The following is a 24,389-nucleotide window of genomic DNA, read 5'->3' as shown; positions in this document are numbered from 1 at the left end:
GTACTTAAATTACTTAACGTATGTATATAGGAAAACAGAGAGAGAGAGAGAGAGAGAGAGAGAGAGAGAGTACATTAGATCCAAGAAGGGACCAGATCTACTAAAATGGAAGAGAGAGAGAGAGAGAGAGAGAGAGAGAGAGAGAGAGTATAATTCCCTAGTTTAAATTGCTCGACGCTCTTTTAAGTCTTATAATAGCTGTTTGAAATCCTAAATGGCCCATTCCAGAGAGAGAGAGAGAGAGAGAGAGAGAGAGAGAGAAATTTAAGCAGCTTAAGTAACAAACCGTCTTTGTACTTAAATTACTTAACGTAAGTATATAGGAAAACAGAGAGAGAGAGAGAGAGAGAGAGAGAGAGAGAGAGAGAGAGTACATTAGCTCCAAGAAGGGACCAGATCTACTAAAATGGAAGAGAGAGAGAGAGAGAGAGAGAGAGAGAGAGAGAGAAGAAGGAAGAAGAAGAAGAAGAAGAGAGAAGAGAGAGAGAGAGAGAGAGAGAGAGAGAGTGGTCGAATGCGCCCTCACAGCCGATCAATGACAACACAACGTGTCTCTCTGACAGTCAGTCCCGAAGCGCCTCAAAGGATCCATCTGCTCCTAGCTTCTCCTCCTCCTCGACGTTGATTTCCACCCTTCGGAAGCATCCTACGGCCTTGCCCTTCGGAATCACAACGTCCTTGGAAGTCATCCTAACGTAGATGAGGATAAAGTGCGTTTAAATAGCGAGAAATATAAGAAAAACAGGAGTGTCTTCAGGAGTTCCTCAGCGGCTTTTTCCTAGGCCACGCCCAGTTCCTTCGAAGCATTCCTCTGACGGGAGTATAGCGAGGCGTCATGTCCGAAGAACGTAAGTAGATCGGGGAAGGGTCCTTCGTGCCCTTGGGTCGTGTCCTTACACGACTTTTAGTCAGAAATGTCGTGGAAATAAGGGTTGAAATAAGTGCACACGGACCGAGAAGCCACAAGTTTTGGGTGTGGTCAACCCAACAGGTTGGACGCGAAATATTTATTCTGAAATATATTTTTTAAATATATTTATATATATTACTTTACGATATACTTAGAATTTATTTAATACTTTATTCAAGAGGTTTTTTTTTTGCATATTAACATTTTTTTTTTATTATAGGCGAATATATTCTGAAATATTTATTCTGAAATATATTTTTTAAATATATTTATTTAATATATTTATATATTACTTAACGATATACTTGGAATTTATTTAATACTTAATTCAGGTGTGGTTTTTTCATATTAGCACTTTTTAATAATGGTATAAGCGGATATATAAAATATATTTTTTAAATATATTTATTTAATATATTTAATGCCAATATATTTATATATTACTGAACGGCAGACATTAAATTAATGCTCAATTCAAGAGTATTTTTTTTGCATATTAACATTAATTTTATTAATATAGGCTAATATATTCTGAAATATATGTTTTTAATATATTTATTTAAAATATTTATATATTACTTTCGATATACTTGGAATTTATTTAATACTTAATTCAAGAGTATTTTTTTGGCATATTAACATTAATTTTATTAATATAGGCGAATATATTCTGAAATATGTTTTGAATATATTTATTTAATATATTAAATATTTCTTTATGGCAGACTTAAAATTTATTTAATACTTAATTCAAGAGTATTTTTTTCATATTAGCATTTTTTTTTATTGATATAGGCGAATATATTCTGAAATATATATTCTAAATATATTTATTTGATGTTTATACTAAATATATTTATATATTACTTTACAATAGACATAGAATTTATTTAATACTTAATTCAGAGTATATTTTTTACCTATTAACATTTTTTTTTATTAGTTTAAGCGAATGTATTTGGACTCGGAATATATATTTTTAAATATATTTAATATATTTATATTAAATATTTATATAATTACGGCAGACTTAGAATTTATTTAATACTTGATTCAGAGTATTTTTTGTAAGTTCAAAATTCTGTTATATAGTCATATATATATATATATATATATATATCCTAGCCTTTTTATTGTCCTTAATGATTTTCATATATATTTTTTAGTTAAAAAAAACCTGGTATATTTGTAACTGGCTAAATTCTCTTTGTAGTTTATATATTAATTATCTATTTTAATGTTACTGCTCTTAAAATATTTTATTTTATTTTCATTATTCATTACTTCTTATATAGTTTATTTCCACGTTTCCTTTCCTTGCTGGGCTATTTTCCCCCCGTTGGAGCCCCTGGGCATATAGCATCTTGCTTTTCCAACTAGGGTTGTAGCTTAGCTATTAATAATTATATTAATGAAACCAGTGACGAGGATTTCGATATTTTTATTTTTCTGTAATAAAAAACTTATTATATATTGTCTCAGCCACTTTTTGTTTAGAAATGACTATTCAATAGTTTATCAAATTGTTTTGCGGGCCTAATAGAAGGGACAGGAATATATCTTGTGGTTTATCAATAGGTTATCTCTTATCTCTTCCTTTGTCTTAAGTTGAAGTGGCTATCCTGGACGGTAATGGGCCTTACATTGCGTCGTCTCTGCCACGGACGAGTTTCAGCTAATACTGTCTTAGCCTTTGGGTTGCGTTATATATTTAACCCTTTTACCCCCAGGCTCTTTGGAAATTTCCAACCCTTAACCCCCAAGGGGTTATTTTTCCCCCAGCGCATTTTGCAGTATATATTTTTTAAATTGCTCTAACAGCCTTAATTTTTGTCATCTCGTCTTTGCCACGGACGAGTTTTAGCCAATATTGTCTTAGCCTTTGGGTTGCATTATATATTTAACCCTTTTACCCCCAAAGGACGTACTGGTACGTTTCACAAAACTCATCCCTTTACCCCCATGGACGTACCGGTACGTCCTTGCAAAAAAATGCTATAAATTTTTTTTTTTTCATATTTTTGATACATTTTTGTGAAACTTCAGGCATTTTCCAAGAGAATGAGACCAACCTGACCTCTCTATGACAAAAATTAAGGCTGTTAGACAAATTTAAAAAAAATTACTGCAAAATGTGCTGGGGAAAAAATAACCCTTGGGGGTTAAGGGTTGGAAATTTCCAAATAGCCTGGCGGTAAAAGGGTTAATATTCCTATAAATCTTTATTTTAATTCATACTCCGGAGATAGAGCGAAATCCTTGACCTATAAGGCTTCGACTTGGAACATGTTGCCATTTCTAGAGCAACGGAGAATGGCGTTATTTTAGTTAATATTCAGCTTATAAGTCTTGTCGTGATTGTGAATGTCGTGATATTTGCGTCCTATTGAATGCGATAATCGTTACTTGTGTGTTGGACGGTAGTATTTTCTTGCTTGAGGGTATTCACTCGGGCGCACTATTCTATCTTATTTCTCTTCCTCTTGTTTTTAAGTTTTTATAGTTTATATAGGAAAGATGTGACATGACGTTGATACCGTTCTTGAAATTTTATTGTTTCAATAGGTCATTACTTATCTGCATGTTTATTACCTCTTTTCCTTTCCTCACTGGGCTATTTTTCCCTATCCGAGCCCTTGGGCTTATAGCATCTTGCTTTTCCAATTAGGGTTGTAGCTTGGCTAGTTGCAATAATAATAATACTGGGCTATTTTTCTCTTTTGGAGCCTTGAGCCCTTGGGCTTATAGCATCCTGCTTTTCCAACTAGGGTTGTAGCTTGGCTAGTAATAATAATAATAGTACTTGGGAATTTTCCCCTATTGGAGCCCTTGTTCTTATAGCATCTTGCTTTTCCAACTAGGGTTGTAGCTTGGCTAGTAATAATAATAATAGTTCTGGGCAATTTTCCCCTTTTGGAGCCTTGAGCCCTTGGGCTTACAGCATCCTGCTTTTCCAATGAGGATTGTAGCTTTGCTTGTGATAATAATAGAGACTTTGACGATTCTATCTTCGACGTGTTCTGACTACTATGCCGAAGGTAAAAGATAAAAAGGCCCTAATAATGATTGTCGGTGATTTCAATGCTCTCCATAGTTTTCATTGTTCGTTCCATAGATGGCTTTAAACTTTGTTTCTAAATGAGGCTTAGCAAATCATAAGAGGCTATTCACAAGTCTGTTGATTTCTGGGACTGTATACATCGATTATTATTATTACTAGCCAAGCTACAACCCTAGTTGGAAAAGCAGGATGCTATAAGCCCAAGGGTCCCAACAGGGAAAAATAGCCCAGTGAGGAAAGGAAATAAAATAAGTGATGAGAAGAAATTAACTATATCATTCTAAAAACGGTAACAGCGTCAAAACAGATGGTATTATATTATATTTTAATTATTATTACCAGCTAAGCCACAACCCTATTTGAATAAGTAGGATGCTATAAGCCCAAGGGCTCCAACAGGGAAAAATAGCCTTGTGAGGAAAGGAAATAAGGAAATAAATGAGAAGAAATTACAATATATTCTAAAAACAGTAACAGCGTCAAAACAGATGGTATTATATTATTATATCTTTATTATTACTAGCTAAGCCACAACCCTATTTGGATAAGCAAGATGCTATAAGCCCAAGGGCTCCAACAGGGAAAAATAGCCCAGGTATGCCTCGGTTTTGAAAGCGCTTGCATTTGAATTGGTCGTAGTTACCTCCATCAATGAAGGTTGTATTTTCGCCCGTATGTCCGTTATGTTGGGTCGTGGAAGCGATTAGATTTGGAAGTCCGAGCTCAAAGGTCAAGGTCGTCGTCGAGTGAATTAACCCTAACCCTTGGAGTGCCTTTCTTGTTTTATAAGCGTTGATCCTCTTGTTTTCATATATGAAAATCTGGTGTAGTCATTCTCGTTCAATTCCCGCACACACATTAGTTTCCTTGGTATCTGTAACCTCGCCATCCTTGTGAGCTAATGATGGCGGTTTGGGGGTAGCCTATAGGTTTACCTGTTGTCATCAACAGCCATTGCCTGGTCCTCCTTGGTTCAGCTTGATTGAGAGGGGCCTTGGGTGCTGAGTATATATGGTCAGTCTCTAGGACATTGTCCTGCTTGCTAGGACAATGTCAGTCTCCTTGCCTCTACCATTCATGAGCAGCCTTTAAACCTTTAAGTCCTGGTTCAGTGGTGATTGTAGATGTGGTTATTTTAGAGAAAACTTGGACTATAATGTACTCTGCTAAGAGCTGTTGTTCAGTTTGCTTCTCTTGGAAGAAAAGCTATTTTTTTCCATTTGATAATACATTGATTTCTTAGCTCCTACGTTTCGTATTCATGCATATACATATGCAAACGTCGTCCTACGGGAGTATGATATCTTCGTATCTTGTAAGGCCGCTTAAATTTCGACCGGTGGAAGTTAAGCCCCACCCATCCATCTGTCGGCAAATCTCACGCTTTAGGTCCTTAGCCAGTTCGGCGTAACACTAGAGATAAGATGCATTTCGTCGAAGATAGCGGTTTTGTCAGAAACCTATAATGATAGGTAGATTAACTGACCTACAACACACACCTCCTTCCCGTCCTCCCTCCTTCCCTTCCTCCCTCCTTCCCTCCCTCCCTCCTTCCCTCCCTCCCTCCTTCCCTCCCTTGGGGGTGCAGCAGTCGAGGCGCCTGCTATAAGCTCTACCGGACGTCCCATGCAGGCAAGCTCAATAACCGAAAAGTCTTTATTTTTAGACTAAGTTTCTCCCCCGCCGTCCCAGATAAGAGGGTGACGGTTTGATTGAACTAAGCGCATTTCTTATATGCATCTGCAGTCTGATAACAGATAAGGGTTATCCCTCGACAGATAACTATTTATTCTTCGTATGGGCCTGACTCAAGTCTCGATGCAGGGCCTGACTTGGGTTATCCCTCGACAGATTGCCATTCACTCTTCGTATGGGGCTGACTTAAGTCTCGATGCAGGGCCTGACTTGGGTTAACCCTCGACAGATTACCATATTTCGTATGGGCCTGACTTAAGTCTCGATGCAGGGCCTGACTTAACTGTTAGAGGTTGGCAGGGGTCAGTAACTAAGTTCCTCTACAGGACGGCAATCACACCATTAAGGGTTTACGCTCTCGTAAGATTAATAAGTTGGTTATCGCTAGAAGCCCGGAGTGGTTCGGTTTTCAGACAGCTTTTTTTTTTTATTGTTTATTTGAATAAGACACTTCATGTCTCCTGAGGATGTCTCGGCTTAAAGAGCGACAGTTCGTATTTAAATAGGAACAAGCCTCAAATTTTTAAAGTCGTTTGTAGTTATCCTAACTATACAAAGCTAGTCATTTAACTTCGACTCCCAGCCTCGACTAGCTCACTAACGGGTGGACGAGCTCGTCCACCCTGATAGTCATAACTACCTCGTTAAGTCTTTAACGACCGTCCCAGTTTCGATGACATCATACTGTTATTAAAGGTGCCATATCTATAGAGTTAAGTGAAATAGAAGCTACAAGCCCAATTGGAAAAGTAGGTTGCTTTAAGCTTAAGGTATCCAACGGGGAAAACAGCCTAGTGAGGAAAGGGAATAGACTATATGTGTATTAATGGAAGCTTCTTTCAGTAACATTTAAATAAATTTTATATAAAATATAGGGAAAATAGCCCAGTGAGGAAAGGAAAAAAAGGAAAATAAAATATTTTAAGAAGAGTACAGTAACAACATTAAAATAAGTATGTCGTATATAAACTATGAAAACAAACAAAATCAGAGGAAGAGAAATAAGATGAGTGTGCGCTTGAGTTTACCCTCAAGCAAGAGAACTCTAACCCAAGTTTGAACTTGTGAATACACACAAGAAAGATTATATATATACATAGGTTAGGTCACGTCGAAACTCCCACCGTAACGTCTAACGACCCTTTTTCCTTGCAGTGATTCTCGTCACCGGCGTTAGCGGTTACATCGCCAGCCACGTGGCCAAGCTCCTGCTGGAGGACGGCCGCCGCGTCCGCGGCACAGTGCGAAGCCTTTCGAACGAGGCCAAGGTCGAGCCGCTGAAGAACCTGGTGCCGGACGCGAAGCATCCCTTGGAGTTGGTCGAGGCTGACTTGACCAAAGAGGAAGGATGGGATAAGTGAGTATCTTATCGTGAGAAGGTTCCGATTGTAGATGTGTATTCAGGTTTGGTATCTTATCTATTCCTGTCTTTAATCTTATCAGTTATTTCCTACATTGAGATGAATCATACGTTCTTCGTAAAGTAGATATACAGATATACTGATTATAATTGGACTTTGATCTCCTTACTTTATCTAACGCTTTATGTACGTACTGCAGTTCTTTCCTCTTTGTATATAATGTTACACAACACATTCTATATCTTCTTAACGCTTCAACATCATACACTTCATAAATGTTTATTATTCTTTCCTCATATTCTGATCTGCCATTGCTAAAATTTCTCACAGCTACATATCAAATCTATCGTCAATTCTTCCAGTTTCACTTAGTATATATAATTGTTTTAATATAGATTTATTTGGCTGCACAGCTCGTAGCAGTATCCTTCTACCGAGCGCGCTGTACGCATTCCAGGATATCCTATTTGGGGGTCCGTGCGAGCGCCTAATAACATGCCGTAACTGTCGGTGTTTCTTCCTTTTTAAAAAAGGGTCGTCTTAGACTGCACGAAGGTGATTCACGCGGCGAGCTTGAAGGGGTCCGACGCCGAAAAGCAGTCGGAAGCGAATGCCAGGCTACTGACTGCTTGCAGCGCCGCAAAGACCATCTCCAGGGTGGTCCTTACCAGCTGCTATAACACTATTCTTGGTATTGGCAGGACGGACTTATTCAGTGTTGAACCGAGTAGATTTTTGTCGTGACCCTATCCTGAATGAATTATTTTTTTTCTTTTATGCATGAGGAATTTTTTAGTTTACCCTTGGCGTCATCCCTCGTGCTGTGCTTTGATTTAAAGAAACCGGAGGCGATTTGAATGCGGCGAAGGTATGGAAGGGGGGGGGGGGGAAGGAGAACTTAGCTAGTGGCTAGCTTGGTATAGTTAGATGTTGACTGTGTATTGAAGTAGATGCTATAGAAAAACCTGTTTTGTAGCAGGTATGGCTATAGATGCCAGGCTTTTAAGATTGAGAGGGACTTGTATAGTAAGCTTTTAACCAGTTTTGCAGTTAGCACAAGTATAGAATCTAGTCTTTAAAGATTGAAAAAAGCACTTTTAAAGTGATCTCTTCCCCTAGATTGGACTTATCCATTTAATGTTCTAGTTTTAGATAGTCTATAGTCCATTTCTTTTAGCGAGTCATATTTGCACCGACTCGCAAAGGTGCCCTTTTAGCTCGGAAAAGTTACCTGATCGCTACTTGGTTGGACATGATAATTCTAACCAATCAGCGACCAGGAAACTTTTCCGAGCTAAAAGGGCACCTTTGCTAGTCGGTGCAAATATGACTCGCTAAAAGAAATGGACTATAGTTGGAACAGCAAGTATTTTAAGGCAAGTATCGTCCCTCTCTTGGTGAAGTGTCGTAGCAGGGTAGTAACGAAAGGAGACCCTTAGGGTGTAGCGGCTGTAAATCTCGTATCGATACGTAGGCTGCGTCCACGCAGGTAGTTTATGTTCAATTACCAGAAGCTGCTAGTCTTACATTGCGTAATTAGCTTGTAACTCATCTTTTAGAGTAGCTAGGGTGTAGAAAGCGAGGGCCAGTTGTATAGCTTAGAATATAAATAAGATATTCCACCTTTAAATATCCAAAGTATATGTTTGTGTATCCTGAACTTTAAATGGATGCATGATACAAATGTTAGAAACTTAAAATATGTTTTATTGAATGGATAACGAGGTATCAAAAAGCTTTTTTTAGTTCTTGATTATTGAATGAAGGTTATAAAGTCAAAGATTTAACTTATATTCATTGAAGAAAATGAGGGCATTAAATAGTTTCTTAGCAATTTGAAGTTTTATTTAATGAACTAAAGGGTATCAAATCCAAGGTTTCTTAGCTACTGCAATGTTTTTTCAACTGCATGAATTTATTTTTTAATTTTGTGTACATTTTCCAGATTCATCTTGAAATTCTGTAGCAGACGCTGTTTTCTTTTTGTTTGTAGAAATGCTTTTTATTTCCCCCAAAGTGTACATGTGCATCTATATTCGAACTCAGGGCCGTGGCCGATTGCACGGGTATCCTGCACACGGCAAGTCCTTTCCCGGACCTAATGACGGCCAACGTCACCGAGGAGGACCTGGTGAAGCCGGCCAAGGAGGGGACACTCATTGTTCTGAAGGCGGCCGCCGCGCACGCCAGCACAGTTAAGAGAGTGGTTGTCACCTCCTCGTTTGCCGCCGTCCACGGTAGGATGCCGGCCGGCCTTGGTTTTATTCTTTCATGAGTTTTTAACAGTTCAAATACGTTGGAAAATTCTATTGTAATTTTAGCCTTTGCTCGTTTTGGAAATGCATTTTCATAGTTCTCTGCTTTTCGGCCGTATCGTTAGTGCATCATACCATTTTGCAATCCATTTGTTATTATTATTTAACTTTTTAATTTGCTGTATTCATTTGTATAATGTATTGTTGCTTTGCCAAATCAAGTACTGTAGTTTCGCTAAGGTGACGTGTCGTAGGCTTTGAAAAACTAGCGTTGATTGCCTGCGTTGAATATTAAATTGTCTTAAGAATGTATCAAGTATAAGATTATTTGAATCGATAACTAAATCCAAATATTTTCATAAAGAAATTGTCTTACCGGAGATTTAATTGCAGGAGAGACCAACGTCGACGCAGAGAAGAACTACAATGAGGAAGACTGGACGGACGCAGAATCTCCCGACCTAGACGCCTACACCAAGTCGAAGGTCTTGGCCGAAAAGGCAGCGTGGGACTTCGTCAAGGAGTTGCCAGGTGAGCGGAATTGATTTCCATCTACCTTTTTTGGAGTATGGCTGGTGTATCTCGAGTAGATAGGGTTAGGAACGAAGTGGTGAGAGTGAGAACGGGTGTATGAAATGTGTTAGCAGCTAGAGTGGATATGAATGTGTTGAGGTGGTTTGGCCATGTTGAGAGAATGGAAAATGGCCGTCTGCTAAAGAAGGTGTTGAATGCAAGAGTTGATGGGAGAAGTACAAGAGGAAGGCCAAGGTTTGGGTGAATAGATGGAGTGAAGAAAGCTCTGGGTGATAGGAGGATAGATGTGAGAGAGGCAAGAGAGCGTGCTAGAAATAGGAAGGAATGGCGAGCGATTGTGACGCAGTTCCGGTAGGCCCTGCTGCTTCCTCCGGTGCCTTAGATGACCGCGGAGGTAGCAGCAGTTGGGGATTCAGCGTTATGAAGCTTCATCTGTGCTGCTTCCTCCGGAGGTAGCAGCAGTAGGGGATTCAGAGCATTATGAAGCTTCATCTGTGGTGGATAACGGGGGAGGGTGGGCTGTGGCACCCTAGCAGCACCAGCTGAACTCGGTTGAGTCCCTTGTTAGGCTGGAGGAACGTAGAGAGTAGAGGTCCCCTTTTTGTTTTTGTTTCATTTGTTGATGTCGGCTACCCCCCAAAATTGGAAGTGCCTTGGTATATGTATGTATGTACCTTTTTTGGGACTTGGTGAACACGTATCAGACTAGTTTATGGTTTCGCGTTCATTCACGGATAAGTATTTGGAAGGTCGTTTAATTGATACTTATTTTTTATCTGTGCTCTAATCAGACACTTAAGAATATACCATGTTTTCTTTGCCAGTAGATCCCAATTATTTAAATACTATAGATACATGTGTGGTTTGGCCTAGAAAGCTACCCTTCAGCTTATGCGGATGATGCTACTCTACATCCTTTTAACAGCCATGTTGTCGATGCAGATGATGCTACTCTTTCCATTTTAACAGCTATGTTGTCTATGCAGATGATGCTACTCTTTACATTTCAACAGACATGTCTATGCAGATGATGTTACTCTTTACATTTTAACAGCCTTGTTGTCTATGCAGATGATGCTACTCTTTTCATCATTTTAACAGCCATGTTGTCTATGCAGATGATGCTACTCTTTGCACCAATTCACTGAAGAGGTTAGGAAATAACGACTGATTCTTTGCCCGCAGATGACCAGAAGTTCGAGCTATCGGTCATCAACCCCGTCTTCGTGTTGGGACCGCCCCTCATGGAATCGCACAAGACCTCCACTTCCGTCACGTACATGTCTCAGATCATTAACCGGACCTACCCAGCTGTGCCTAAGCTCATGTTCCCCATTTGCGACGTACGGGACGTGGCCAAGGCTCACATAAAGGTAGGCGATGGTGATGCGTCAAGGTTTCTGTTCTTAAGCTGTCTCTACGAAGTGGAAATTTAGAAATTATTTTATTACTTTTGAAAGGGATTTAGGGATATTTTCAATAATCCTTTCGAAAATCCCACACTTGGCTAATCATCCCAGATTATTATTATTAGGGATTTGTTTAATAATCCCTCAGTTGGCTTTCTTTCAGCTAATTATCATAGATTATTATTATTAGTAGTAGTACTAGTGGTATGACTAGCTAAGCTATAACTATTGTTGGAAAATAAGGATGCTCTAATCCCAAGGGCTCCAACAGGGAGAAAATAGCCCAGTGAGGAAAGAAACACTGAAAAGTAATGAACAATTTCGCCATCGAGATAACCACCCTATAGCAGTCTTCGCTGTTCTTGGCCCTATAATGTCTCCTGATTGGTTGAAATATTTGCTTTGTATTTTTGAGATTCTAGAAATACTGTAGCTTCTTTAGTTTTACAAAATCGAGTCTAGAAACTCGAACGATTCTTTCAGAAGTCGTTGCAATTTTTCACCATTAATCAACAAAATGACCTTAAAATTCACTTTGATTGCTTAGTATATACAGTAGAAGAGTTGGAAGACCCAGGCCTACGTGGCTGAGGACTATGGAGCGTGATACATTTCTAGAAACTCGAAGAATTCTTTCAGGAGTCTTTGCAATTTTTCACCATTACTCAAAAAATTAACCTAAAATTCATTTAATTGCCTCGTATATAGAGTAGAAGAGTTGGAAGACCCAGGCCTACGTGGCTGAGGACTACAGAGCGTGAAGTAGGCGGCAAATGGAGACGTATTGATTTAAAAGCTCAACGTAGACGAAGAACGTAGTCTAACCAAGGCCCCTTTGCGTCAATAGACGTAGGAGATGATGATGATACAAATATCCACCCAGTCTCATTTGTATTACGTCTATACCCTCGATAAATATAGCATCATTCAATCCTATCCCGTCTTGTGTTTACTGCCTACAGTGCTCCTTGCATGGGATCCTGTAGGCATTACTTAGTATAGCTAAACGAATGATAGATACGCAAGAATCTAGGTATTAAGTGTAGAATATATTTATTTATTTCATCATTTACAGTTTTAAAAAAGCTGAAAATAGTAAATAAATCTATGGAAAATAAGTAAATCAAACTATTTGATTATTATTATTATTGTTATTATTATTAAAATTATTATTATTAATAGTTTTAAAACTATTATTGTTATTATTATTATTAACCCTTTTAACCCCAGGCTATTTGAAACTTTCCAACCCTTAACCCCCAGGCGTTTTCTTTTTCAAGCACATTTTGCAATATATATTTTTTAAATTGTTCTAACAGCCTTAATTTTCATCAGAGAGGGGTCAGATTGGTCTCATTCTTTTGGAAAATGCCTGAAGTTTCTCATAAAGTTATAAAAAATGTGCAAAAATATGTAAAAAAAAGTTTTTTGCAAGAACGTATCAGTACGTCCATGGGGGTAAAGGGATGAGTTTTGTGAAACGTACCAGTACGTTCTTTTGGGGGTAAAAGGGTTAATTGGAGTGCGAAGTTATTTATTTTTTAGACATTAATATGTTTGTTACAACTAGGTTGAAAAAAAACTTCAATTTATGGCTACCATTAGAATATTTTTTGTCTCATTAAAATAGTTTAGTTCTGACTGGCATTGTATCAACTTGGCCTTTTCTGTGCGAATTATGCCTTAAACATTGCGAAAGGGCTTGCGTATCGCCGTGATCACCCACACAGTACTTGGTTGGTTTGCTGCGAGTAATCAGACTAAAATTTCCCACCATCACCAATCGGCAATGGCCGGCGTAGTGATGAAAACTGACAAATCCCCATAGAAAAGTCTGTGTTTTTGTTGTCGTATTAACTTTTAAACTTTGAAACCATGGGGATGTAAACTGACCAATCAGCAAACATGTCGTTTGTCCTGCAGTGGAGTAGAAAAGTCTGCGTTTTTGTTGATGTATCACAGAAAACGGGAGTAGGGTAAACTACACAAAACTCTGGTCGGTTGGGAGGAGATTCCAGATACTCCTTAGAAAGTAGTTCGAGGTAAGTACTGTTAGGAAAAATACAAATTACTTAAAATTTGTGATATTAACCCTTTTACCCCCGGGGTATTTGGAAATTTCCAACCCTTAACCCCCAGGGGGTTATTTTTTTCCCAGCACATTTTGCAGTATATATTTTTTAAATTGCTCTAACAGCCTTAATTTTGGTCATAGAGAGGTCAGGTTGGTCTCATTCTCTTGGAAAATGCCTGAATTTTTGCAAAAAAATTATCAAAAAATATGAAAAACAAATTTTTATAGCATTTTTTTGCAAGACGTACCGGTACGTCCATGGGGGTAAAGGGATGGCTTTTGTGAAACGTACCAGTACGTCCTTTGGGGGTAAAAGGGTTAAAATAGATTATTGTATCGTCCTAACACCACGAATTCTTACAGGCCCTCGACCTTCCCGAAGCCGCCGACAACAGACACATCATCTCGACCAACAGCTTCTGGATGAAGGACGTGGCCCTGGCCGCCTCCAAGGAGTTCCGCCAGCAGGGCTACAACGTCCCCACCTGCCAGCTTCCGTATGTGGTGGTCTGGGTGGCCGGGCTCTTCAATAAGACCTTCAAGAACCACCTGCTGCCTCGCCTCGGCAAGCCCATGAAGGTCGACAATAAGAGGGTGAGTCGCAGACTTGGGTTTTTACGTAGCCTGGACGGGCCGCAGGGATTCTCCCGTGGAATGTTTTTATATATATATATATACTGCGTAGTAGATGACCTCGGGTCTTTAGCCCATAGCAGAATTGTGGTTGCAATACACCGTAAACTGTGTACTGTAGGTAATACACCTTAAACTGTCTACTGTAGGCAATATACCTTAAACTGTGTACTGTAGGCAATACACCTTGAACTGTGTACTGTAGGCAATACACCTTGAACTGTGTACTGTAGGCAATATACCTTAAACTGTTTACTGTAGGCAATATACCTTAATCTGTTTACTGTAGGCAATACACCTTAAACTGTGTACTGTAGGCAATACACCTTAAACTGTTTAATGTAGGCAATACACCTTAAACTTTACTGTAGGCAATAACTTTAAACTGTGTACTGGAGGGATTATTCGAAGAATTTACATCCTATCTCCCCCCAGCCTAACTGATTTTCTCCTTCAACCACTTCCATTTCTGCTTCCTTCCTTTCTTCGGCGCGGATCTCCAGCACGAAGCCAAAAGGCCGCAGATCCCTCGAGCAATGAAGTCTTCGTAATTGGGTGTGTCTACAGCACTCCGTCCCAGTTGGATAACTATCTTCGCTCATGTGCGGCTGTTTTTTTAAGAGACTTTGAAGAGTTGCGATGGTTTTCTGTCTCTGATTTGCTTTTCAGTGAAGATCTTTTTTCTGAGCCCAATTAATGATAAAACACTTTTGTTGACTCACTTCGAGAATTAAACTAATACTAACTCAATGCAAGACATATATTGTCAAAGTTAACTCCTATTCAATGTTAATCTTTTCTAAAATTTCTTATTTTCCACTTTGTTCTCTTCTTCGTTATTATAGTCTTAATTTAAAACATTTTATTAAACAAAGTAGCTTTTAAATTTGTATCTTTCACATTTCACTTCTTTCAATTATATAATTTGACGCAAGAATCTAGAGATCTTGGAACTAGGTACATTTACGCACCATGTTTGTATGGCGTCCTACCCCAGTTAAGAAACTTTCTTTTTATCTATATTATAGTTTTCTGGATTTGACCTAAGTATTATTACTAGCTAAACTACAAGTGTAGTTGGAAATGCAGGATGCTATGAGCTCAAACAATGAATTAGTGAGGAAAGGAGTTAAGGAAAACATAGAATTGTGTGCCCGAGTGTACCCCCAAGCAAGTGAACTCTCTTTACACAACACAGTGGAAGACCATGGTACAAGAGGCTACGGCACTACCCAAAACTAGAGAACAATGCGAAAGAGTAGTCTACCCTCGCCAAGTGGAAAGTAGCCAATGAAGAATTCCAGTGCGATAGTAGTTAACCCCTTGAGTGAGAGAATGTGTGTGCCTTAGATGACCGCAAAGGTAGCAGCAGTAAGGGATTCAGCATTATGAAGCTTCATCTGTGGTGGATAATGTGGGAGGGTGGGCTATGGCACCCCTAGCAGCACCAGCCAAACTCGGTTGAGTACCTTGTCAGGCTGGGAGGAACGTAGGGAGTAGAGGTCGCCTTTTTTGTTTTTGTTTCATTTGTTGATGTCTGCTACTCCCCAAAATTGGGGGAAGTGCCTTGGTATATGTATGTAAGAAAAGAGGAGAATATGTAAATGATAAATGTGCTGTATATGTAAGCAAAGTTAAAATGAGCCATAACCAAAGAGGTATCAAATGCACAGTAGTACTATCTGTCCAATCAAATGAGAGACTAATTTTCTAGCAGTAATATCTCGACAGGTGGTTGGTGTCTTGGCGTGCTATCTACGATAGGTCTGTTTTCAATGTCAAAAATTTTAGTAAAAATTTGTTGTCGTATTTAAAGTGAAAATAGCATTTTGTTTTTAGATATTAGGATTTAACTTTAGATATTCACTTTTTAAAGAATGTTTTCTTTACAAAGAATTCTTCAGAAATAGACTTTCTTAAATAGAATTTAAAAAATTTTCATATCTTTGATATTTATGACAGGGATTAACATTGTTGATGAGTTTCAAGCTTGTGACATTTCTCATAATCCAATCCATATAGTTCACCTCACAGGGTTCACTGTAGGCGTTTCAGTCGTTGATATCCAGTATCTCTCTCTACCAGCGCCCCCTTTTTGGCCTTCTGCCTTAATAACGGGTTGAAATAATCGTTGACAGGATATAAAATAAACATTACGGTAGAGAAGAATTTATTTGTTACCGTCAGTTATTACTTAAACCCAATATTGAAGCTCGTTTGAATAAATTCACTAGTTATATGAGAATGATATATTGTTAATTTATTCTCATCATTTATTTATTTCCTTATTTCCTTTCCTCACTGAGCTATTTTTTCCCTGTTGGAGCCCTTGGGCTTATAGCATCTTGCTTTTCCAACTAGTGTTATAGCTTGGCTAGTAATAATAACAATAATAATAATAATGAATTCTGTATATATAATATTCATACATACATACATACATATACCAAGGTACTTCCCCCAATTTTGGGGGGTAGCCAACATCAACAAATGAAACAAAAACTAAAAAGGGGACCTCTACTCTCTACGTTCCTCCCAGCCTTATTTCCTTTCCTCACTGGGCTATTTTTCCCTGTTGGAGACCTTGGGCTTATAGCATCTTGCTTTTCCAACTAGGGTTGTAGCCTGGCTAGTAATAATAATAATAATAGTAATAATAATGAATTCTGTATATGTAATATTCTCTAAGCCAAAATACTCCACTCTCCATACGGCAAGTCTCCTTAAAATCCGATCGTGTTACGGGTTACTGTCTTGTGAATACATGTGGTATTCTCCGGTATTCTATTCGCCAAATACTTCGTCCACCCATACGACTTACGTCAACATGGTGTTCTAAGAAGAGATTCTAAGTACGAGAGTTTGGAGGACTTAAAACGGTATCCAACCAATATTAAGGTTTGAAAATATCTTCTCACATACATACATACACCAAGGCACTTCCCTCAATTTTGGGGGGTAGCCGACATCAAACAAATGAAACAAATAAAGGGGACGTCTCCTCTCTATGTTCCTCCATGTTCCTCCCAGCCTGGCAAGGGACTCAACCGAGTTCCTGTGGCCGCGGGGTCATGAAAACTATTAGAATAGCGCCGACGTATCCCTGCGTGTCGTAAGAGGCTACTGAAAGGGACGGGACGAGGGGGCTGGGAACCCTCTCCTGTATTATAATAGTGAGAGACAAAGTTTCTCACAGCATATTGTACAGCATGTGCAATGTACTAACCTATCGTGGTGTAATTAGTAAACTGAGGTACAATTGTACACATACATATCAGACATTTTCTTTTGCTTAATTAACAAATATAATTATATATACGTATAGCATATTTAACAAACCATTGGAAATATCTATATATCTAAATTCTTTCTCAAAGTTCCATCTACTGTAAGCTTCGCAATTTAATTTGTGTATCAAATTTGTATTATAATTCACCAAACTTTCAATGGGGCTTCACAAGGCACTGGAAGAGTTGGAAGACCCAGGCCTACATGGCTGAGGACTATGAAGTAGGAGATTAATGGAGAATTATTGATTTTAAAGCTCAAGATAGACTGGGTGAATTTAACCGAGGCCCTTTTAATCGATAGGTGTAGGAGGAGATGATGATGATAGTATATAAATAATGATTCTGTGCTCTTTATTATTGATACCCTCGCTATCTCGGAGCCAAAATTGGGGAAAATCGACTAGCTACTGTTGAGGATAAAGTAAATAATGAAGAAGTTAGAATTTTGGGATAGAATTCTGTCAAGTGGAGAGCGTACCACTGGAAATACGGTTCTCAGACGCAGACGTAAGCAAGTATTGTCTCTAGAACTAGTAGTGGTTCACAGTGGGTGATCGTGTCCTTGGCTAGCAGACCAATTCAAGATTGAAAGTACTAGGATAGATTCAGTAGATTCAGAAGCCGTGGTTCAGTCTCCCTTAAGGTGCGTCCACACTGGCAACATCGTGTCTACCGACATAACAAAGATGGAAACCATAGTCAACATCGGTACACATATCGACAACATTGTATGAAACTTTGTCTGCTACAATGTCTGGCGACATATTGCCAACACGCGTGTTTGGTGAAGCCGTCCACACCTCATTCTAGAGACTTGAAAAGTATGTCGGCGTGCCAGGATGCACTGGCGGCTGCTGCAGCTGTTGCTGTGCTTATGTGTTTACAGCGGAGGAGGTACCGTCGAAGAGTCTGGAAGAGACCCTCCCTATTGCATAGTAGGAAACGTCGGTGTTATGCGTCTGTCTTGATATCTCCAACCACATCGACTCGTCCACACCAGGGTTGCCAACATATCACCAATAAATCTCTACCAACATCTCGACAACAATGTTTCATTTACAGTAACAACTTGTTGCCTATAAAGTTGTACACAGTGTTGTCGACATGTTTTGTCGCTCTCTCTCTCTCTCTCTCTCTCTCTCTCTCTCTCTCTCTCTCTCTCTCTCTCTCTCTCTCTCTCTCTCTAATATATTCATACACCAATCCGTGAATAGCGTTTTAAAATTTGAAGGTCATTCATGGTTAGCTGAGGTAAAGCACAGTGACAATGCCATAGACTGACCATGTATACATATCTTGAATTTTCCTTGTCACCCATGCTGGGACCAGGATAAGCCAGGCATTAGCTGCTAGCGACTTAATAGGTATAGACTATAGTCTTCTATCCTTCATTCTCAAGTGGGGATCACCTGTTTATTTTCTTTAAAGTTTCTTTTTATTAGAAGAAAAAATGTATAATTAACCCTTTTACCCCCAGGCTCTTTGGAAATTTCCAACCCTTAACCCCCAAGGGGTTATTTTTTCCCCAGCACATTTTGCAGTATATTTTTTTTAAATTGCTCTAACAGCCTTAATTTTTGTCATAGAGAGGTCAGGTTGGTCTCATTCTCTTGGAAAATGCCTGAATTTTCTCAATAAATAATCAAAAATATGAAAAAAAAAAATTCTTCTAGCATTTTTTTGCAATGACGTACCGGTACGTCCATGGAGGTAAAGGGATGAGTTTTGTGAAACGTACCAGTACGTCCTTTTGGGGGTAAAAGGGTTAATAATCTCATTTAGTTTACTGTATATTATGTCTCGCATTTTAACTTATTGTCTTCCGTTTCAGATGGTCGAAACTCTGGGAATAGAACCAACAGCTCTCGACTGTACCGTCCAAGACATGGTCTACGCCATGGTGGATCTTGGCATTCTGCGTAAAGCCAAGAAGTATAAGCAGGTTTGTGCCGTTCGTCTTATGTCATTTTCCGTTACTTGATTTCTCCACTTTAAAAACTGGCAACAATTTATCTGTCCGTCCTGTCTGTCGTTTTCCGTCACTTGATTTCTCCAGTTTAAAAACTGGTAACAATTTATCTATAAAGTAATCTCAAACATTTTTACTCAATTTTAATTCTAATCTATAAGACTTAAATGTTACTGACCAATTTTTTTCTCTAATTGACGTTTTTAGATTGTTTTATAATTTATGGTCACCCTTCCAACGTCTGAACGAGCTTAACGACGCTTGATTTCAAGCGCCAGGTGTTATTTGGTAACCCATCTTAAGTATTAACTTCATCCGACATTGAATCGGTTCTGGTTTCCCACCAACGATTCACATTCCCTTTGATTTCAGGTTGGTTCCCGAGCCGAAGTCCCTCCCACGGCGAACGGGGAGGTGGAAGAGGGAAAGAAAGACGACGAGAAAGAGAAGAAAGAGGAAGAGGGAGATGAGAATAAGGAACTTGAACCTGAAGATAAAGAAGGTATGGTTTTTTTGGTCGCCGTTTGGAACTTTCCAACCCTTAACCCCCAAGGGTTAATTTCTTCAAGCACATTTTGCAGTATATTTTTTTTTAAATTGCTCTAACAGCCTTAATATTCATCATAGAGAGGTCAGGTTGGTCTCATTCTCTTGGAAAATGCCTGAAGTTTCTCAAAAAATTATCAAAAATATGAAAAAAAAAATTTAAATAGCATTTTTTTTTTGCAAGCCGTTAGGTTTAACCCTTTTACCCCCAGGCTATTTGGAACTTTCCAACCCTTAACCCCCAAGGGTTACTTTTTTTCAAGCACATTTTGCAGTATATTTTTTTTAAATTGCTCTAACACCCTTAACCCTTTTACCCCCAAAGGACGTACTGGTACGTTTCACAAAACTCATCCCTTTACCCCCATGGACGTACCGGTACGTCCTTGCAAAAAATGCTATAAAAATTTTTTTTTTTTCTTATTTTTGATAATTTTTTGAAAAAATTCAGACATTTTCCAAGAGAATGAGACCAACCCGACCTCTCTATGATAAAAATTAAGGCTGTTAGAGCAATTTAAAAAAATATACTGCAAAATGTACTGGGAAAAAAATAACCCCTTGGGGGTTAAGGGTTGGAAATTTCCAAAGAGCCTGGGGGTAAAAGGGTTAATTTTCATCATAGAGAGGTCAGGTTGGTCTCATTCTCTTCGAAAATGCCTGAAGTTTCTCAAAAAATTATCAAAATTATGCAAAAAAGAATTTAAATAGCAATTTTTTTTTGCAAGGACGTACCGGTATGTCCATGGGGGTAAAGGGATGAGTTTTGTGAAACGTACCAGTACGTCCTTTGGGGGTAAAAGGGTTAATTAGGTAGGTGGTGTACTGCGTGTGTGCGTTGTCAACTCTATATCTTAATAACATAGATCCTTTATCATATTATTGTAATTATTTCAAATTTCAAACTTTGATTAGCTGATAAGCAAGTTCTTCCAGTGGTCGAAACAAAAATGCTTTTCCCCTAAGAATATTCAATTCCCGGCTATTTCAAATTGGATGTGAATTGTTCATGTATCTTTAAATCTGCTTAATATTCTCTCTCTCTCTCTCTCTCTCTCTCTCTCTCTCTCTCTCTCTCTCTCTCTCTCTCTCTCTCTCTCTCTCTCTCTCTCTCTCTCTCTCTCTCTCTCTCTCTCTCTCTCTCAAGGGGTTAACTACTGCATTGTAATTGTTCAGTGACTACTTTCCTATTGATTAGGGTATATGACTCTCTCTCTCTCTCTCTCTCTCTCTCTCTCTCTCTCTCTCTCTCTCTCTCTCTCTCTCTCTCTCTCTCTCTCTCTCTCTCTCCATTTTATTACACCCTTACAAACAAATCTGTTCTTATCCTTTCCATTAAACTTCTCGCATTTTCGTCGACACAACTAGATTATTTTTATGATTTTACTAAAAATATTTATTTATCTCAAAGTAACTTGAAATATTTTAGATATGATCTTCATATGGCAATAGTTTCCAGGACCTTGAGCTAGAACCATTTTGTCTTTTATTTTTGTTCGATAATTTTCCTAATCATTTAGCGTTGTCAGTTCACCTGACAGTATGCTGTAGACACAACTTGAAATATTTTCAGGGCCTTTTGGTTCTCCCCTTTTTAGCTTTCTACTTAATGTCCATTCTTGGTTATTTTCTAAAGTCTGGCCTCTCATAGTTACCTTCCGTACTGCAAACTATGCAAGACTTAATGTCCATTCCTGGTTATTTTCTAAAGTTATGCCCCACTTAATGTCCAATCCTAGTTATTTTCTAAAGTTATGCACAACCTAATGTCTATTCTTAGTTATTTTCTAAAGTTATGCACAACCTAATGTCTATTCTTAGTTATTTTCTAAAGTTATGCACGACCTAATGTCCATTCCTGGTTATTTTCTAAAGTTATGCCCCACTTAATGTCCATTCCTAGTTATTTTCTAAAGTCTGACCTCTCAACCTCCCTTTCGTACTGCAAACTATGCACGACCTCTTTGTCCCTTTCTAATCGACGATTAGTCTTTCACGTTCCTCTCTCGTCTTCCCACAGAGAAGAAAGACGCCGAGGAGATCAAGAGGGACGCCGAGAAGGAGGCCCCCCCGAAGGAAGGGAAGGAGGAGAAGAGCGAGGAGCAGAAGGAGGAGGCCGAAGCCGAGAAGTGAAGAATGAAGCGGAGGAGTAAGAGCGAGGACTATTCCGATGTGTGTAAGTTTCGTATTTGGATCAGCCTAAGTTTTGACTCTCCCAACGACTGCGGAGCCATGGTGCACACGTATGAGTGACGGCTCTCTAGGAATGCCGCCGCTCTTCGCCCCGTCGCCTTCCTGGGGCGGGGAGGAGGCCGGCGTCTTCGTCCAAATCTCAAACACAAGCGGAAACCTGAGGAAAACGGAGTCATTTTTGTTGGTGTTTTCGTCTGCACAAATAATTGGAAGGAAATGCCGAAGACTGTGTATGTGTGTTGGGAGTTCTGTTGTCTTTTATTATTTTTTGTGATGTTCAAAGGTGCTTTTTTAAACATTTTGGGTTCTGTTTAAAAACAAGTTGCTCTCTGTGTATGTAACCAAAGATTATACTGTGTGAGGTCTGTAGCTATTTTATAACCAAAGGCCCAATTGGGATAAAGCAGTAGGATAACCACAAGTTTTTGCATTTTATATATAGAAATGATGACTTAGAAAAACACTTTATATACACACTCTGGGTCCAGAACTTTTTTGTCCCTAGGTAGAATTTTCGAGGTGCCTTTTTCTTGTAGAGGAAGGTATTTTCAGGCCGTCAACCTTTCGCGGGGAAAGCCGAAGTTCGTGGAGAGAGAGAATGTCGACACACTGTTCTTTCTTGCTCATTGTAGTCGGAGAAATTCGACCCCCTTTCTTTCAAGTACCTAAAGGGAGAAGACAAAATGTTCCTCGTCGTGTGTTCTCGGAAACTGAAAAAGGTGGTCGTATCTTTGCGGTAGAGTTTAGTTAAACACGAGCACTCCTTGTTAAGCCTTTTCTCAATCATTTACTCCATTTATATTTTAGGAATTTAAGTTTTTATATCTAATTTTAGGGAGGTATTAAGATAGTCTGTTTTGAAACTCAATAACTTTCTAGTCGATTAGTTTTTTTTTTTTTTTTACAGCTGCACAATATGAATTTCAATACATTCCGTGAAGAGTTTAAACTTCGAGGTTTTATATTCCATTGAAGTTATCTGAGTTTTTGTCGCTTAGCTACTTTAAGTGCTGGCACTCGAATAATCCCACTCTTCTCCTCAATGTACTCTCTCCGATACTGCAAGAAGATCGGGAGAGCCGTAGGCTATACATAAATGGGTCCAACGGCTATTAGCTTTTCTCAAAGTAGTGCGTTAGATCGCGAGGGGCTCGTAATGTATATGAAGAAAAGATCATATAATCTATGTCTTAGGGCTACGTTACATCCAGAATACGAGGATGTAATATGCAAAGGTTTTAAGATGGTATCCCGGAAAACTGGCGTCGGCTATTTCCCGAACGTCGACAGTTTCAATGGGATAAAGGTATAGTTTCTGTTAGTGATTTAAAAAAGACATGTTTTTTATGGTCAAGCTAATGTGGTACCTCTGTTATAATGGACGGAAAAGGAAAAGTAAGAGAGAATGAGAGGCAGCGACGATTTAACAGTTTTCTCCTCTTTAACTTTTGAGTGTGACCGGACAAGGCCACGGATACTCTCGTAACCTTTTTAAAAAAATGGCGGCCACTATTTCCTTAGATTTACTACTGTCTTTATAAGTGTATAGTGTAATATTTTTCTTAATTTTGTAAGCACTTATCAAATATAAGAATAAAGAAATACAATATTTTTGTTAATTGCTCAGTTTAGTTCGTGAGAATAGCTTTTCTCCGAGAGTGATGTAGTTTTTTGGTAGCTTTTGTAGATGAGTAGTTGGTGTAGTAGTTTTTTATTTCGTGACGGCGTAGTCTCGGTGAGAAATTAGCGAGGACCTGGAGCTATTAAAGTCGTACGATTTTCTGGAACTTGTTCTTTCTCTTTAAAGGTTTTTTGCCTCTCACGGCCCAATTTCATACTCGTACCGTATCTTGAATGTTTGACATACAGGAATATTCTATAATCCCCCCTTCCCCCCCTTGTGCCGGGACCCGCGTTTTGCGCGAGTTCCCGCTCTTCTGTATAAAGAATGTGGTGTTCACTCGAAGTAAGGTTTATTACTCTATGATTTAGCATCGCACAGTGTTGGCAAAACTTTAAAACTTTTCATTAGTTGCTGTATACCTTTTTGAAAACTATTACTGAGGTTTTTTTTTATATTTTGGGCCAGTATCAATCTATTTATGCTCTCTAATATACCAGGCACCTTAAATAAAGTCGAGCCTTTTACACGATTTGAGTTCCAGCCGTTTTTTCCGGCCGTAAATGTTTCCAGCCAGTGAGTATGTTAAAATCAGTCTTAAGAATTTTTTAATAGTCTGTTTTTTAATCTAAGGTAACTTGCTGTTGATACTCTTAAACTATTATATTGGAAAATCATTTGTAAATAATTTGGATTTTCTTGCCTTAAGTGGCAGCAAAAGAGTTTCAAGAAATAATTCTCAAAGTGTTTATACAAGAAATTTTTTTGTTTTTTGTTTTTAAACCTGTATTAAATTGAACTGTTTTATGAATTTGTATTTAAATAAATCTTGCCCTTA

At 38.6% G+C, this 24,389-nt stretch overlaps 1 protein-coding gene across 1 annotated transcript; it reads left to right on the top strand.

The window, feature by feature from the left end:
* Nucleotides 1-553: 553 nt before the first annotated feature.
* LOC137633648 (uncharacterized) lies at nt 554-24,389 on the top strand. The gene is made up of 9 exons (XM_068365900.1): nt 554-848; nt 6,822-7,023; nt 9,074-9,264; nt 9,676-9,813; nt 11,002-11,189; nt 13,663-13,893; nt 19,054-19,164; nt 19,564-19,693; nt 21,758-24,389. Exons 1-9 carry the CDS (start codon nt 836-838, stop codon nt 21,868-21,870), a joined length of 1,317 nt encoding a protein of 438 aa, XP_068222001.1. The 5' UTR covers nt 554-835; the 3' UTR covers nt 21,871-24,389.

The sequence above is a fragment of the Palaemon carinicauda genome, chromosome 43 (genome assembly GCF_036898095.1).
Source record: "Palaemon carinicauda isolate YSFRI2023 chromosome 43, ASM3689809v2, whole genome shotgun sequence".
Taxonomy (NCBI): Eukaryota; Metazoa; Arthropoda; class Malacostraca; order Decapoda; family Palaemonidae; genus Palaemon; species Palaemon carinicauda.
This window is presented reverse-complemented; position numbering and strand designations above follow the sequence as displayed.